The following is an 18,024-nucleotide window of genomic DNA, read 5'->3' as shown; positions in this document are numbered from 1 at the left end:
CTCTTTCATGGTTTTATGTGAAACAGTGATTTCTTTTTTCATGTCTTTTTTGACTCTGACATGCATGACTATTGTGTGTAATGGTTTAAAAAAAAACCCCACATGAAAAATCCAACTGTCAGCTGATTATTCTTCATTGCCTTTTTGCAGACCTTTAGTCCACAGTTGCAAGCCATTGATGAAAACAGTGAGATTTTATCTGTTACATGTGGATGTTTATCATGAAGTGGGAATGTAAGGAAGTAAGAATGTCAAGAAGTAGGTGATATGGTCTCAAGTAGTGCTATGAAATGATTAACTGAATAATTGCTGCAACAACTGATAATCTAATTAATCAGTTACAGCACAAAGGAAGTAGGGTAGGTAATTGCTGTACTGAGAATGCTGAAGACTGATGCACTTTAATATATGATAGACATCTGTGGTGGTTCTCTTCTCAGAGGGAAAAACGAAGTTCCAATTTTATGTACCTGATGATTGAATTCCGTTGCGTCAAGTGTGATGATAAAGAATATGGAATAGTTTACTACGAAAAGGTATGTGCCTTGCAGGCTTTATGGTTGTCTTTAAAAAACAACATATGCACCTAAAAATGGATAGGTTTTTCTCCTGAGGTGAAATATTCTGATGCAGGATAGTGGCAGACAGCTGTCAGTGGCAAATGTTTATGTACATACAAATCAAATAGTATAGATGCAACAAGATTGCAGAAGTCAATCATTCATGTAATACAGTTCAAGATTACAGAATTTAATAAGTGTGAGTGATTAAAAACTTTTTCATTTATGGTTCCTTCACTCATCCAGCAGTACTTTCAGAGTAGCTCTATGTAAAATTATGTCTTGTATCAGGAAGACATGTACCTGTATTGATTGTAATTTTATAAAAGATAACTTACTAAAACTTTGCACAGGAGCTCTACTGGTGAACATTTTCGCTAAAATAAACATATAAAAGTTTAGTCTTTCATGCTGAAAATGCTTTTGAAGTCAATCAAGTAAAAGACATCTAGATTGGAATGTCTTGCATCTTTTCTTTCTGTTTACAAAACAGACCTCTAAAGCAGTGCCTTCAGTGTTTTTTTATGCGTTTATGCAGCTTTATAGGAAGGAGAAAGAATGTAAAAAAAGAGACTGGAGTCCTGTTGAGATCAGAGGCACTAACTTTAAGCAGCATCTATTCTGAGAATTTAAAAAAATCTGTAATTCGGTACACAAAATGTTAATACAATGGAAAATAGATTACAAGTATTTCTACGTATGTGACAATATTACCAGTTGATATGGACAGAAGAACTGTGATCTAACTTAAGATTCTTGAAGAAGGTAGTGAAAAATACAGTAATAAGTTGCAAAATCCAGGATTCCACAAAAAAAAAGTCTGAGAAGGCACACATCAGAATCTGCCTCAACTGTATGATCTGTTGCAAGTTAAAGCTTGTGAATGTTTGAAAAAAGAACTGTTTAAATGTTATTAATCTAGCCCTTTGAATTAAGGTGTTACTGAATACCTGAAACTATTAACAGTAGTCTTAGAACTTATTTTAACAGAGGTGCCACTGTAGAAGAAGCTCCTAAGGTTGTTTCTCAAATTGCTGTAGTCATAACAAAAATGACTGGCTGTTAAGAAATTTTCGAAGCCCTTGCAAGAGCTGTGTCTTGCAGACATATAAAAATAATGCATGTGGATGTCCGTGCTCTGTCCACATACTCTGTGTGGTGGTAGCTGCCTTTGTAATGCTTCTGGAGGAAATAGTGGTTCCACTTGTCACTTAGTGTCTCCTCCCACAGTCTGAGGCAAATATGTGGGGTGTGTTGGGGGGAGGGGGATGTTTAGTGGGTTTTTTTGGTGTGTTGTTTTTTGGGTTTTTTGTTTGTTTGTGTTTGGGGTTTTTTGTTGTTTTTTTTTTATTTGGGAGGGGGTTGGTGGTGGGGGGGTTCGGGGTATGGGTTTGGTTTTTTTTAGTTTGGTGGGGTTCTTTTGATGGTGTTGGTTTTGTGTGGTTTTGTTTTTTTTTGTTGTTTCATTGTTTTTTTGTTTGTGTTTTTTTTTCTTTTTGCTGAATTTTGGTAATTTTGGTGAAACTGTGCCTTAGACAGATGTCTACGTTAGGTCTTTAGCATTTCTTTTTGTGGACTGTAGTTGACAATGGGACCCCTCCCCACCTTTCCAGGTCTTTTTGCCTTTAGAATAGCTTGTTTCATAGTGCTTCTATACACTTACCCTAGAACCAGCTATTGTAGACGACCTTACTATTACAAAATTCCCTTGTGTTACAAATCAGAATGAAACCTACCATATGTCAGATTCCTTCATGAAACAAAATAAAGTTATTTACCTCTGTGGAAATCAAGGAAATATTTTTATGGAGAGCATAATAAAATGTTTCAATATTTTGATCATATTCTAACCGTTAGCTTTTTACATTAGAATGTGCTGTACTTTTCACAGGTGCAAACTGATGAGCATGGCTACTGTGTGGCTTTGTGTCCTCTTGGCTCTTTTATTTTTATAGTTGAATGTGACATTCCTAAAAGTGATTTCTCTCCCTCACCTTTAGAAACCTACCATTATAGATTAATTATTCCTGATTTACACACACAACTTTTTTGTCATCATTATGGTTTTACAGATGTGCAAGGTGTGGGAAAGAAGATTCGGAGTTCAAGCATGCATCTTTCTTTTAACAGATGTTTCTGAAGCATATTAAAAGTGCATGGAATACAATAACTATGAACTGACTGCTCCTGTGGAAATGAAGTAATTGAATGTGAAATAGTTCATACTAAAGCTATAAGTAACTGAAGTATGAGGGATTTGTTGTTATGACGTAGCTTTTCAACAAGTTCTTGACCCTTTTCTGGCAGCAGTAGGAAATAGTATATAAATTAGTGCCTATCTTCTCAGTTTTGTCATGCTTCCAATTACAGTGTACAGTATACATATCCAGCATCACCAATTCAGTATATTGAGTCTAATGAAAGTAGGTTCTGTTGTCACCTGCCTGTGACCGATAGTCAAAGTGGAGATTACTTGTCACAGTTTTGTTGATAAATTTGTTTTCAAGTGTTTATGAAGAACTAGCCTGTTAAGCAGTGGCTGATAGAATTTGAGATTCTTTGACTCAATATTCAATTACAATGAAGTGAAGTGGCAGTGGCTCTTTCCATGTTCTCCGTTAACTTAATACAGCATTCAAGGCGTGAAGGATGGCAGTTTGCTAGTAACGAGAGCATCGCTTCTGATTCTCCATTTAAGCAAAAATTCAGTGTGACTTCCAAGTGCAAATAACACTAGCATTTATCATTAATGTATTTTTGTGCAGGTTTCAAGTGAAACCTTTGTTTGAATAAATAAATTGATTGCACTGCTGCATCCAGTTTATTTTAAAAAGTAGTCTGATGATCAGAGCCTTTTTCATGGCTTGAAAGAAAGAAGTAGTGTCTATAGCATTGGGTGTCCGTTTACCTTTTGTTTGGGAGAAGTTGAATCCCGTTAGTGTTACTCAAAATGATTTTTTCACTAAAGAATAAGATAAATAGAACCTCCTCATTTACTGATGTTGTAAAACTCATTTTCAGGGAAGAGCAGAAGAGCCTTGCTGGTTTAGAAAATTCTGCAAATTTTGATGACTCTCTTAAATAGACTCTAATATTTATATAAGGTCACACACAGACCTTAATGTAGTAAAGTACCTCTAAAGCTCTGTAACGTAGTAGTTTAAAGCAAGTTAATGCTGTTTAGTATTGATGTTGCTTTTGTTTCGCAGTGGCAAAATAGCAGGTCATCTTAGGTTCTGGCTGCCCTAGCAAGTAATGCAGCCAAGAGGAGCAGATTTACAGAGTGAAGAGGTTGCTGAAGGCCCAGTGTCTGCACTGTGTGCTTATGCTTGGGACCGGTTTTAATCAGGTCCTGTGGGCTGAATGACTGTTGGCAGTTGGAGGATATCACCTATTTCTAAAACCTACATGATATGAACCAAAGTTTGCCACGTGGGGGTGATCAGGAGAGACATTTCAAAAGCATGCACCTGACCAAGTTCAAATGCTGATTTAGAGTTGAGCCTCAGGCATTGGTACAGTTCAGTAAGTTTGTATGGTCAGGGTCACAGTGACCCATGTGATGCTCTCCAAATATGAGAGAGAATTAGAGCTGTGTGTTAATCTAATTGGAAGGCAAAGTTAAGCACCTGACATCTTTCACAGACAAACTAATGGCATTGTGCCTTCTTGAGGATTTCATAAAATAGTTTGTTCTGAAAATGTAAAGTCCTGTCACAGTAACTTGTCCCATGAATGCTTTGGCAAAACTTGGTTTCATAGCAAGTGTTGTTGAAGCTTAAGGTTTTGTTCTAAAATGCAATGGGAACAAAGTTTTCTTAGTGCTTTGGATGAGTAACCAGAGCTTTTCAGCTTGGCTCTTCAGCATAATCTAGCTGCATTTGAGAAGAGGAGTTTGAAGACCAGTCATTATAATATTAATTCAAAAGGTTATAAAAAGACACATGTCAGCAATTAGTTTAGAAATCATTCTTTTAACACTAGTTTTGGAAAAAATCCCCAATCTTGGTTTTAAATTGTGTTCTAAACATTTTGGCATTAGTCACTGGAAGGCTTTGTGCATTTTTTTAATTTAGTTCTGTAAGTAAGCAATTTTAGGCAGTTGTGCTTTTGTCACTCTCATCCCAGTAAGTTCTGAGTTGGTAATAGCTGTCATAGCCTTTTGATTGTGGGGTGTGTGCTCCATTTTTAACAGCCTAAAAGCTTTATCTGACTTTTCTTTTACAGCTATTTTATCTGAATGTTTTCACTGAGAGAAAGATGTAGTAGCATGGGTGTTATTACTGCTTATCCTTAGAGAATCCACATGGGATATGGATGTTATAAATGCTTCAGTAGGAGTCTGAACATCTGTTAGTTGCTAGTGAATCCACTCCTGTGTCAGGTTTTTCCTACAGCACTTTCATGTGAAGAGTCTAAACAGAGTGGAAACTTGTTTTCTGGGGCATTGATAATCCTTTGTTGTTTTATAAAGGTCAAGTCAGATTGCAGCCTTATTATGGTTTTGGTTAGGAAGATAACCAATCAGTAGATAGAAATCTATTTGTTATCTCTCGTCATCAGATGTGTTTGTTTTCAGAATGATTTCCCCCCCAAAAAATTTCATTGTTTTTTATGTAATTTGACTTTGTAAAACTAATATAACATGATCTGAAAGTTCTGCCTGAGATGAGAAAGGTTTTAGTACAATGTGGATTCTGATCTGCCAGTGTGGCTCTGACTCAGTTCGGTTCTCCCTTATTTATACAGCAACAGGTTAGACTCCCCTAAGGAAAACTAACAGGCTCCTCTCATACTGCTCCACAGCACGATCTTCTAGAAGAGACTATCATGCTGCATGTGGAACCTGTGATAGACAGACACACCTATATCTTCCTAAATTTGTCTGTTTTTCAGGGAGCCTGTATGTTGAACAGTTAGGAGATATTTTCTGCAACATGGCTGTTATTTCTTGGAAATTATTTGTTTTCAGTGGAAATATGGACCCTGATTTCATTTGGTTTTGTGCTTCCAGAGGACACATGTAGTGATAATGCAAGTTTCTCCACTCACCTGTGTGCCAGCATGGTAGTGAGTTGCCAAGCTGTGTCTCCTCAGATGAACATTCATCTCTCTTGCCCCCTTGTTTATCATCTAGCAAAAACGAACAAGAAAAAGGATCTATTTCTTATTTTCTGTTTTCCCCTTTATGACTATCAAAAGTCAGCAAGATGCATTTGCATCATTCTTTCACTGTAGTATAATTCACAATACGTTAATATGAGATGTTGTTTTTTTCCTAAAAATTGAGATGTTAAATGTGCTTTTAACTTCTTGTCATTCAGGATGGTGATGAGTCGTCTCCAATTTTAACAAGTTCTGAAATTGTCAAGATTCCAGATCCCCAGATGTCTATGGTAAGCAATGCTCCGTATAATACAATCTGTATTATAGTATATTTGTTGAAGTTTTCATAAATGGAGATGAAAGCTTGCATATATTGCTGTCTTCAGTATTTTAAAATTGCAGCGGAAAGATGTATTTGACCAGCTGAGAAATATCGGTGGATTTGACTTTTTGTAATTTTTTTTTTTTGCTGCTGCTAGATTAAAATACAAGAATTGGTTTAATGCTTATGTTTATCTCCTCCTTTCCGTACCTAATGTGCTTGCTTCTGAGGTGTAGGAAGGTAGAGAAGGGGGATTGTTGGCAAAAGAGGTCAGAGGGTGGGAATATAAGGTAAGAGGGAGCTGAAGAATAGAAGTTTAGCGGAAGGTGCATTAACTCTTGGTCACTTTGTTAAAATATTTTCTCCCTACACTCTCTTGTATGTTGTCTTTCATGTAGACAGTGCCTAAGTACAGTTCTAGAAAAGATTTCCATTATTGTGGATGCCAATTCAGTGGGACTGGTATTGGCAGCTTTGGGAACCTTAATGTAAGTGGGCTTCTACTGGCAACACTGTTTGAGCACTGTAATCTAACACTGCAAGAGCAAGTCTGACAATGCTGAAAACTGCCTTGGCTGCTGAAATCTCATTGACACTGTGGCTCCTATTGTGGCTCCTACTGTTGCTAACATGGTATTAACAGTGGGAAAACTTTTTGAGAAGTTTTTCTTGCATACAAAGCTTTATACTGCAAGCATCCTAAAAATGTTTATAAAGTGGCTAGCACGTTTGAGTGCTGTCTGAATCACAGATGTGTTGACTGAAGCATTTGCATTTTGCAGCAATTCACCAAAAGGCAAGATAGGGTTTGTAAATTGTGTGAAGTAAAAACACCCAAACCAAAACCTCAAAATCCCCAACAGCCCTTCACATATTATTGAAGGAGTTTCTTCTAAAACAACAACAACAACCAAAAAAAAAAAATCCAGAAGACACTGTAGTTTTAGATGTGAATTTTAATTGTCATGCCTTATTCAAGATACTGGTGAGTCTTTGCTAGATGGTTTCATTTCAGCAGTAGTTTTCTTTGGAGTTTAAATATTTGTAAATACTGACATGTTCTGCATTTAGGAGAACTTAGTAGAAAGCAAACATCACAAGCTTGCTCGAAGTTTAAGAAGCGGACCTTCTGATCATGATCTGAAGCCTAATGCAGCTACACGAGATCAGCTTAATGTAAGTCAGTCATATGATGGCTAAATTCAATTTTATTAGGTAGTTTGGATTGATGTGATGACAATTTAAGGAAAATACAGTTCACTTCAGTGTAAAGAAAGTAACGAAGAAATGTTAAGTGTTTCTTACAAGTGGTTAGTTAGATGAGTCCAACTCAGAAAGCAGCAGAAGTTTAGGGGGGATAAGAATGCATATTGTGCACATATCGTGGGTGTTAATGGTAGTCTTAAAGTAACTGTGGATGTTTGCCTGTGCTGCCAGTTCAGTCAACCATATAACTGAGGAGCATCACCATGATAGCATGAGAACTTTGTGTTGTTGAAAGCTTTTTTTCTGAGCTATTTTTGTGTGTTGTCAGGGTTATGCTTTGTCACAGTGTTAGTCTGTTAACTTGTTGATTGTGCCTGTTCGTGTTTTTAAACTCATGTTCTGCCTATGTATCTAATAGATCATAGTGAGTTATCCACCGACAAAGCAGCTAACGTACGAGGAACAGGATCTAGTTTGGAAATTCAGATACTACCTTACCAATCAGGAGAAGGTAAGTTGAATGATTTGAGAGGACTTATTAATGTAAGAGGTGCTTCATCTGGCACTCATTCTACAATGTTCTGTTCTTGCAGAGATGGAGAGCTTCAGTGTCTTAGAAGCTAGTCAAGATTATTTTAACTTTTTCTACAATGTTACTGATTTAAAAATTGGTGACTGTAATTTTCCCTCTTAAGTCATATGAACTGACTATTACTACAGCAGTCTTTCTACACTGACTGTCAGCTTAAAATACCAGTGTTGCCTATTTTGTCTTCAACAAGGAAAAATTATTAAAGAGGAGCTTCTTCATGCATTTTAGACAAGGGTTAGCATTACCAGAATAAGTAGTAGCACACCAAAAACCCAGAGTAAATTAAATAACTAAATCTCCCAGCAGTGAATAATTTTTATGTAGTGGTAATTGTGGTAAAGCAGTAACCATTGACTTTACACTTAGAAGATAACCCAGCTGCAGTTTTTTGGGACATATTAAAACAATCCAATATTATATTTTCACTTATATCAGTAAGGTTCTTCAGGTCTGTGCTTATATAAATATAGTCTGAATCTATTTCTACCTTAATGTGAAACATTAATTTCACAGCATCCTTCTGGACAAGTTGTCCAACTGTGAGATGAGTGGGTTCATGGTGTGCTGGGTGAAGAACTGGCTGAAGGGTGGAGCTTAAAGTGTTGTAGTAAATGAGGTTACATCTGTCTGGTGACTGATTGCCAGTGGTGTTCTTCAGGGTTCAATTCTAGGGCCTGTTCTGTTCAATGTATTTTTCGGCAACCTTGGATGCAGGAGTTGAATGCACCATTAGCAAGTTTGCTGATGATACCAAACTGGGAGGTGCTGTTGACTCTTTTGAGGGACAAGAGGCCTTGCAGGGGGATCTAGATGGATTGGAGCATTAGACAATGATTAATGGGATGAAATTTAACAAGTCTGAATGCCACATTCTGCACCTAGGATGGAGTAATGCCAGACTATAAATTGGGAGAGGAGTGGCTGGGGAGCAGCCCTGCAGAAAGCGATCTGGGGGTGCTGGTCGACAGCAGGCTCAATAGGAGTCAGCAGTGTGCCCTGGCAGCCAAGAGGGCAAACCGCATCCTGGGGTGCATCAAACACAGCATAGCCAGCCGGTCAAAAGAGGTGATTATCCCACTGTATTCAGCGTTGGTGTGACCTCACCTTGAATACTGTGTGCAGTTCTGGGCCCCACAATTCGAGAAAGATGTGAAGGTCCTTGAATGTGTCCAGAGGAGGGCAACAAAACTGGTGAAAGGGCTGGAAGGCATGTCCTATGAGGAGCGGCTAAGGACTTTGGGTTAGTCAGGTTGGGAGAAAAGGAGTCTGAGGGGTGACCCCATTGCTCTCTACAGCTTCCTGAGGAAGGGAAGTGGACAGGGAGGTGCTGATCTCTTCTCCCTGGTACCCAGTGATAGGACTCGTGGGGATGATTCAAAGCTGAGGGAGGTTTAGACTGCACATTAGGAAGCATCTCTTTACTGAGAGGGTGGTCAAATGCTGGAGCAGGCTTCCTAGAGAGGTAGTTGATGCCCCAAGCCTGTCACTGTTTAAGAGGCATTTGGAGAATGTCCTTAACAGTGTGCTTTAACTTAGCGATCAGCCCTGAATTGGTCAGGCATTTGGACTAGATGATCATTGTAGGTCCCTTCCAACTGAAATAGTCTATGTTCTATTGTATTCTAAATAATTTGTTTAGCCTGGGTTTTCACTTATGAATTGTCCAATCTCTTTCTATTTAGGCCTTGACAAAATTCTTAAAATGTGTCAACTGGGACCTTCCACAAGAGGCAAAGCAAGCACTGGAGCTACTGGGCAAGTGGAAGCCCATGGATGTGGAAGACTCTCTAGAACTTCTGTCATCTCACTTCACCAACCCAACAGTTCGGCGCTATGCTGTCGCCAGGCTTCAGCAGGCTGATGATGAGGTATTCATTGGTCTGTGGGTACATGTGAAAGTCATCTTGTCTCAGGATTTTTAGTGTGATTAAGTACTTGAAATGTTTGCTACTTTTTAAGGCATTTAAGTGAATAATAGTGATGGAAAACTAAAAAAAAAAAAAAAGAAATTCCCTGTGATGCTATTTACTTTAAGCTCTTTATGGAGCAAGGTCTGTACGTTATTAAGCAGCACTCGCTGATAATTGTCTCAGTATGAACAGCCAGTGATAGCTGTTTTTGTCAAACAAGGTGCAATAACCATGTGTTCTCCCCAGAAACCAGTGATAAATTGTGAGTGTTAACCTGCATAGAAATGCTCTGAAGTTAAAATAGTCTACTAAAAGATTTCCAACAAATCCACCTGGTAAATTGAAGCCATATATTGTCATACTCCTTTGCTAAAGAAAGTGAGTAGAAAAGCATCTGTGGAAATGCGGTGTTTCTAATTGGATACTGATTAGAATATGATAAGCTGCGATTTGTGAGTAGAGCCCACTTAATAGATGCTAATCTGTTAGGTAATTTAAATTTAAATAACTTATATATTTTATTTTATTTTGACAGTAAAAAAAATACTTTGAATGTATTACCATAACTCTTGAATCCTTGGGAATCAATAGAGTTTAAAATAGGGAGCATAAATATATCAAATTTTCACAAGCCCACTTCAATAACCAAGGTCATACTGCTTTGACTTTAAAAATGTACATTTTTCGAAACATTTGAAGGCAGCTAAATAGAGCAAGTTGAATAGCAGAGGGAACAAATTCATTATAAACAGCAAGTAATTAAAATTCTATTCTTCAATCTAAAGTAGATCAGATGTGTGAGGTTTTTTTTTTTTTTTGATTCCCAGCTACACAAAGGATAAAAAAAAATAGTGCATAAGAGAGGAAAGAATCTGAATTCCTGGTACCGTGGTCCAGATTTTATGCTTGAATTTTCTTCTTGGAAGCCACAAACTGCAAGGTTTATTTTGTGGATGCTGGAAGCAAGTAGGGCAGCTTAACTGAAGAGAACTTTAGTATATACTTAATTAGCACTTACTACCTTTTGGTAACAAAAAATTAGTAGTGTTATAACTCAGTATCTTTTGGGAGTCAAATTCCATCCTGCACCAGTTTTTCTGCTGTACATTGCTTGCTAGGGAGACCCCAATTTCCATTTCTTTATAGGTCACTATATCCTGACTAAGTTTTTCTACAAATTAGAATTTTGAAAACACATAGAGTCCTAGTCAGCTTTTCACTGACCCTCTCAATTCATTTGCATGTTTTCCTCCATCAGGACTTACTGATGTACCTGCTACAGTTAGTCCAGGCATTGAAATATGAAAACTTCGATGACATAAAGAATGGACTGGAACCTAGCAAGAGGGACAGTCAAGGTTCAATGTCAGAAAACATGACAACATCTGGAAGCAATGGTGCAGAAATAGACAGGTAAGAAGCTTAGATTTCCAGTAGAAAAGCAGAAACGCATAACATTGTAAGTCCTGAAATTCTTTCTCCTTTTTAGGGACCATTGCTTATTCAACATCCTATTCTACAATCTGAAGCAGTGATGTTAAAAAACAAACAAACAAACAAACAAACCATCCAAAAAAAACAAACAAACAGAAAAAACCCAACAAAACCCTGAGGTTTCACAGAATGTATTTCCTGACTACAGATATTTTACAGAGCAAACATTCTTGATATTGAAGTTGTGGGCTTTGACCTTACTGCATGAAAAGACAACTTCTGGAGAGCAGGAAAAACACTGGCATTGCTTCCTTTTGTACTTGCAAAAGTTAGGATGTCTTCAATGTGGTGTGAGGCTCTGCTTGCCACTTTCATCAAAGAATATAGATCTAAAAGTCTAATCAGTCTGAAATGGAGAGAAATTTCTTCCTGCTCCTGCAAAAGAGGGTATAGGGAGAATCCTGTGAATGTAAAGGAGCTGGAGGAGCACACTTCTTACTCTTGCAGGAATCTAAAAGAAAGGCTGAAATACCTAATTAATATGGTATTAAGCAAGGTGCAAACAAACTTGGTTAACTGAAGTCTTCTGTGACTATTTAATACAAATTTTGAGGATTTTTAGTCTGAAGCTTCAATGTCTAATCACTTGTGTCACTAGGGTATACTTTTCATATTACAAGAATACTGCTTTTCATTGATCTTGCTGCTAAGCTGTAGAGTGGGTATCCTGGGATGTATGGCGTATTTTGAGGCTGCGGTGACACTTAGACATTAGTAGAGCTGTTTGATTACTTCCTTTCAGGTAAATTTACTGTCTGATAATTTTGCTTTGCAAGCATTGGGTTTGTCTGCTCTATTATGTGTAATTACATTCCAGAGACAAGTGCTTGCAGGTGTTGTGTATTAGCAATTTCATCTTAAGAACATTTAAAAAAAAGCTTATCCTGAAAATGTGGCTATGCTAAATTCCTATCTATGCTTATTTTTTATGTAAGATGAAACAAAATGCTAAGTTTGATGTAAGTTAATGTCCTTCACAGCCATAAACTGTGTAGCTATCCAGGCATAGATTTTTGCCATTTCAGGAACTGTAGCTGTCAAAGTTGCTGTTCGTGCAGTTTGTTCTGAAACCAGGTTGAGATACTATCTTCAAAAGATACTTCTTTTCCAGTTTTCTGAATTGATTATGCCGTGGAAGTGAAATGCATTGCTATTTCCATTCATGCCCCCTGCCCCCCAAGGGCGAACTTTGAATCATGCCAGTTACATGCTTTCCTTTATGTAGTTCCCAGATCATGAGTCCTATTCCACCTGTTTCCTCACCACCTCTTACTTCTAAGACAAAGGAGCTTGCAGACAATGAAAACCTTGATGTAAGTCAAATACTTTACCTTGTATTTTTGAGGCTTTTTAGTGACCTAGTGCTGTGTTTAGTTTTTGTTTGTGAATATTTGAATCTTTCTGCTGTATGTTGCTGAATACTTAAAGTGCTCAAACAGCTAAATGCTAAGAAAATAGCAATAGCTTAACTGAATATTTTTTTTTTACAGGCCATCTATTTACGTACATGGTCACACTGTCCAAAACTGGGGGACTGGGCATTGAATTCTTCATAAAACGAAAGTACTCTGTTTAAAGGAGAAAATTACTGCAAAGGCTATCACATGCTGATTAGATACTGACAATTGCATGTGTTTGAGGTGTTTTAAAGCAAGTTTTTTAATGGAAAACAGTTATCCAAATGTTTTAATCTCTGCAGTCTGTTCTTTCTGTAGCTGTGTTCTTTGCCATGGGTGTCATCTTTTTGGCCCTAAGTGAGGCACTGTGTTGATTTACATCTACCAAGGATTATACTCAATTTATACCACAAGTAGAACAGTAATAAAAATGGGATTGGAGGGAGGGAAAGATAAAAGGTAAAGGCAGTTTGAGGGAGCCTGATTTTAACCTGATGTGCAGTTAATTGATCTTTGAACTAGAGCCATTCCCTGTTGCAAATCTTCCTTTTTGGGTCTCAGTACTGCAGAGAAAATAAGCCTCAAATTGAGCATATCAGTAAAGATACATGGATTTCCTATTAGTTGGAATATTAAACCTTGAAAAAGCACCTAAATGCTGTGTATCCTCTACAGATTTTTTTTCTTTATGTTAAAATGTACAACGTCTTAATGGTATTTAGATCTGCATGCAAGACAGGGTAGCAAATCCCTTTCAGGGTTGAATTTTACAGCAAGAGATAATTGCATAGGAGTAAAGTGTAATATATTGTAAATAGAAACTTTACATTAAAGGTTTGTTGTTGGAGAACATCATGTACTTTTGACATGTTGGTAAATACATTACTGTAGTAACAGATTTATTTTTACTTGTAGTGTTGTTCCTGGATTTGCAGTAATATTAAAACTAATGCGATTTAAATATTAGGTTGGATTGGATTGAGATTTTAGAAGGGAATGTATCTCTCAAAACTCCCTGTAATTATTTGGGGTTTTTTCTTAACATCTTCTCCCTCTAAAGTGCTTAGACTTCTTTATAACTTAATTTTATTTTTCTTAAATCCCTTCCAGCAAGACCTTTGCACTTTCTTGATTTCACGAGCATGCAAAAATTCTACGTTGGCAAACTACTTATACTGGTATGTTAGAAACTATTTATTCATACTGTATCAATGTCTAATTGGAATCAAAGCTCCAATGCCCAGAAGTATGCACAGCAAAAGATGACCTGTCTTGAGAACTTGAGAATCTCAGTTTCTGTCAGGATGAAGTAGTAGATTTAAAACAATATGCACTTGAACAGATTAATTAGTAAAAGGAGGGTGCTGGTTTTAAAATACCCAAATGTGCTTTACTGTTAGACAAAGGAAGGTGTTTGTAGGGCATTAAGTACAGTGTTTAAAAAAAAAAAAGCCTAACTATAGTTTATAAGTTGTCATTCCATTTGTTTATGGTGGTGGGAGGGAGATAAAGTTCATCTTCTGCTCTGCTTTTCTGTTTGGTCTGTGTTTATAGCTTTTGACAGTGTTAGCTAGAATATTAAGGTTATCCACTTTAGTATTAATCAGGAGTGTACTTTATGAAGGTTCATAAAGCACTAATTTTTCTGTGCTAACGTGACTTATTTTTTAGATTCCATTTGTGGTTATGCTATGAGCACAAACAAGATGTCATTGCAGGTGTGTGCTCTATTAAGAGAGAATTTTAGTTTTGAATAGATTATCTAGATAGTGAGAGGTAAGATTACTCACCTGAGGATCTTGTCTCACTTCAGTGGTTTAAGAATTAAATTAGATGCCTAAACTAGTCATCTGCATGCCTTCCGAGTAAGCATTTGCAGATAGAATTATCTCATTTGAAGAAAGCTGAGGTGAATAGAGCTGTGCTCTGTGAAAGTATATGTGTATATAGTAATGTATATATATGTATATGCATATACACAACACATACAGCTATTTAGTTGTATATACACACGTACTTTAAAATAGAGAGCTTAGATGCCTTTTACATGGGTAAACTGAAGTCAAAGGATTCTTATTTATATCCTTTGTAGAGGTATCTAATAATTAAAAATACTAATACATATTATCATATGTTAATGTGCTATGAATATTCAACCACAGATAAGCCAGGAATTAGGAACAGTGTGATATGTGATGTAAACCTTGTAAACTGTTCGTATAAAATTCTTACAAGAATCCTAATCTACCCTGAGAATGACTCCATTTGTAAATGTCTTTTTAAGTTTTATTATTCCATTGCTTTTTCAGTAGCTTGAATTTAAGATATATAAGTGCGTAACTTAACTGCAGTTCCTTAGTGTACATACTTCTATTGCAGTGGCCAAAGATAATGTTTGGCTTCAGAAAAAGGTGCTATTGAATTTAAATAATTAAAATAATTGCAGGCCTAATTGATGTGGGTAGAAGCCAAATGCTTGACCTAGTCAAATATTCTTCATTTAAGATAAGTGTTAGTAGATTAGCTTGTTTCTATCACATTGATAGAAACTCTGCACTTAAATTTCAGCAATATCTCAGAGGTTCAGTCTACAGAAAGTTCAAAGCATCCAGCACTCTGAAGTTTGTCTTAAAACTAAAAAAAAAAAAACCAAAAAACAAAACAAAAAACAAAACAAAACAAAAACCGAAACACCAAACAACAAAAAAAAAACCTAGTCAATTTAGTCTTTTGTTTTCTTTCCAGGCATCTCAATTTCTCAGTGACAAAATACAAATGTTGCAGCCACTGTTTGAGCTGACATAGCCATAAATCCTCTTGGCTGCTGATCAATTGCTTGTTTCAACTATCCAGACACAGCATGCACCTAAAATAATCAATGGAAAAACTACAATAACCCTTGAAAATCAAACCTCCCTGTTCAGTCACTTGTCATTGTAAAGCTATCCTATCCTTATACTTCAACAGCAGCTACAGAAGTCAGTGCTACTGCTTTTTTCTGTCTCTTCTTCGGACGTATGAGACAGCTATCCAAGTATGAAGCATTACTCTTACTCCTTGTTTCAAGATAGCTTTGAGAAACTGTCTAGGACTTTTCAAATGAAGATGAAAATGGCAGTTTCAGTTCTTTACTTCCTGTTTTCCTTGAAATTTTGGTGCACAGACTTTATAAACATGGGCTTATTTTTATACACATATTACTGCAATCTCATTTTGTCATTTCAGTGAGGGAGCAGTGTAGAACAATATATTTGCAAAGCTCTAGGAGTAATCTCTAGTTATTGGTTTCATTGAGGTAATATTCATGGAATAAGTTACATATGCTTTATTTTAATTTATATAATATGTTGTGTATTTATAAATAAGACTAGTCAAATCTGGTCAGCTGCAAATGACAGACCTCTAATCTTGTCCCATAATCATTCAGTTGCAAAGAGATTCTGTACAAGTGCATAAGGAATGCGTAATTCTAGCTGTAAACGTAAAGTTCAAGCGTGTTTGTTGAATGTGTAGAGTCACTTTTGAATTCAAATGCAGAGTTTGAAAATCAAGTGACTTGCTAATTTCTTTTTTAATAGTGGGGTTATATGTTTTTTACTGGGTAATACTAGGAGATATATTGGTCAACAGAAAGAATACCTTCTGTGCATAGCTACTTTTTACTTGTCAGTGCTGTGAATAGAAATAAGCACAAAAGCTTTCCAAACAACTGTTTACCATAACAAATTGTTTTCAGTATAACTATTCCAAATTGTACTGTTTAAATCTTGTACTCGAACCATAATTTTCAAAATGAAAACTCATTTTGGAATGTAGATTTTGAAGAGCTGCTTCAGGACCGATACTGTCTCTTCCACCATTACTAACTAAAATAGGGAAAAGGTAGGGTGAGATTCTTCTTGTTTTTTCAGGTATACTTGAATAGCAAGTTTGCAGCCACTACATTATGTAGAGGGTAGTAGCACAGTTGAATGCCCACTCTTCCCTTGTGTACTGCTCGGTTGGAGTGTTCATATGATTTGGACTTCTGACTTGTCCTGTTTGAGTGATGCCACTTCACTGTAAGTGAAAGACCTCAGAAACTTTGACAGACTCTCTTGATCCAAGTGGAAATTTGACTATGAAGTTTTGAAGAGTTCACCTATTGGTTGATAACTCACTCAAAGATCAACTTTGAGTTCCAGGCCTGTAATACACGGCTGCTGTATTTCACTCAAATCGTTTAACACCGGAGTACAGCATAACTTGAGTTGTTTTTATGCTGCAGGTATGTAATAGTGGAGTGTGAAGACCAAGACACTCAGCAGAGGGACCCAAAGACTCACGAAATGTACTTAAATGTGATGAGAAGATTTAGTCAGGCTTTGCTGAAGGTAATGCCTCTGTGAAAGGAAATACATAGTGTTTTGGGATAGCCATTCTTTAAAAAGGCACAGGTGTCTAGAAGGAGGACAGTTTTTCATGTCATATGTATCGAAATTTTAAAAAAAGCTTCCACTTTTGCTCAGATTTTGAGTTTGTGGTAAACCAAAGAAACTACTTAAAAACAAAAGAACAAGTATTGAGAACTTTTTCCTCTGTTTTATTGCTTGTTCCTGTTAGTAACATGCTGGTTCTAAAATCCTCTGCCTTGCGTAATCAGTCTATTTTATTTACTGTTTCTTTATTGGAAGCACTTGTCCTTGCAGTGCAAATTGAGACAAGAGACCTGTCTTTTGAATTCATGGTGGTGTTCTGTGTATCAGCAGCAGAGGGTGCTGGACCAGTGGGGAAAAAAAACATAAACAAAAAAACAGTTTTGTGAATTGCAGTCTCTAATTTATAGCAGATGTGCAGTCTTTCCTGATTTTAGTGTATCTCACTTCATATTAGTTCCCATTTTGGAGATGTTATTCAAATCTGATTCTTACGCTTCATAAGGATGTTCTCTGAGCTTATCCTTACTAACTTATTTTGGCTGTGTGAATAGGTTTGTCATGCATGACTGTTCACCACTGAAATTGTTAATGAAATTGAAGTGCACTGGTAGGTCAGATAATTGATTGCCAGCTACAGTGATTCTGATTGTGTTTTACAGAAAATACCTTTCGAATTGACAGGAAGTTGATCTTTATTCACTTACCCCTTAAAAGCCCAAAGGTCTAAGAATAAAGGAATAATTTCTAGACAAAATAATTATAGAACAAAGAACTAATTTTTGTTTCTTTTAATTCACTTAGGGTGATAAGTCTGTCAGAGTTATGCGTTCGTTGTTGGCAGCCCAGCAGACGTTTGTAGATCGGCTGGTTCATGTAATGAAAGCAGTGCAGCGTGAAAGTGGGAATCGTAAAAAAAAGGTAAGTAAAGGATTGCAAAACTTATCTCTGGCTAGAATTTGACAGCAGGAATGTTAGCTTTTCACTAAAAATGCTTAGCACTGAGATTTGTAACAGATGTC

At 36.7% G+C, this 18,024-nt stretch overlaps 1 protein-coding gene across 8 annotated transcripts in view; it reads left to right on the top strand.

The window, feature by feature from the left end:
- The window catches only part of PIK3C3 (phosphatidylinositol 3-kinase catalytic subunit type 3), a 77,557-nt gene that overhangs the window by 11,810 nt on the left and 47,723 nt on the right, over positions 1-18,024 (top strand). For all 8 annotated transcript variants that reach the window (XR_014230686.1, XR_014230687.1, XR_014230688.1 and 5 more), the window contains exons 6-16: positions 441-536; positions 5,885-5,956; positions 6,387-6,476; positions 7,060-7,164; positions 7,613-7,705; positions 9,469-9,654; positions 10,955-11,109; positions 12,416-12,503; positions 13,698-13,765; positions 16,855-16,960; positions 17,807-17,923. Coding sequence is in view for 5 of the 8 variants with exons in the window: in XM_082336369.1 (XP_082192495.1) it covers positions 441-536; positions 5,885-5,956; positions 6,387-6,476; positions 7,060-7,164; positions 7,613-7,705; positions 9,469-9,654; positions 10,955-11,109; positions 12,416-12,503; positions 13,698-13,765; positions 16,855-16,960; positions 17,807-17,923 (1,176 nt within the window). In the remaining 3 variants the exon portion in view is untranslated. The remainder of the gene's footprint in view (positions 1-440; positions 537-5,884; positions 5,957-6,386; positions 6,477-7,059; positions 7,165-7,612; positions 7,706-9,468; positions 9,655-10,954; positions 11,110-12,415; positions 12,504-13,697; positions 13,766-16,854; positions 16,961-17,806; positions 17,924-18,024) is intronic.

This window comes from Platalea leucorodia, assembly GCF_965183815.1.
Source record: "Platalea leucorodia genome assembly, chromosome: Z".
NCBI classification, from domain to species: domain Eukaryota; kingdom Metazoa; phylum Chordata; class Aves; order Pelecaniformes; family Threskiornithidae; genus Platalea; species Platalea leucorodia.
The sequence above is the reverse complement of the archived record's forward strand: the minus strand, read 5'-3'. Positions and strand labels throughout refer to the sequence as shown.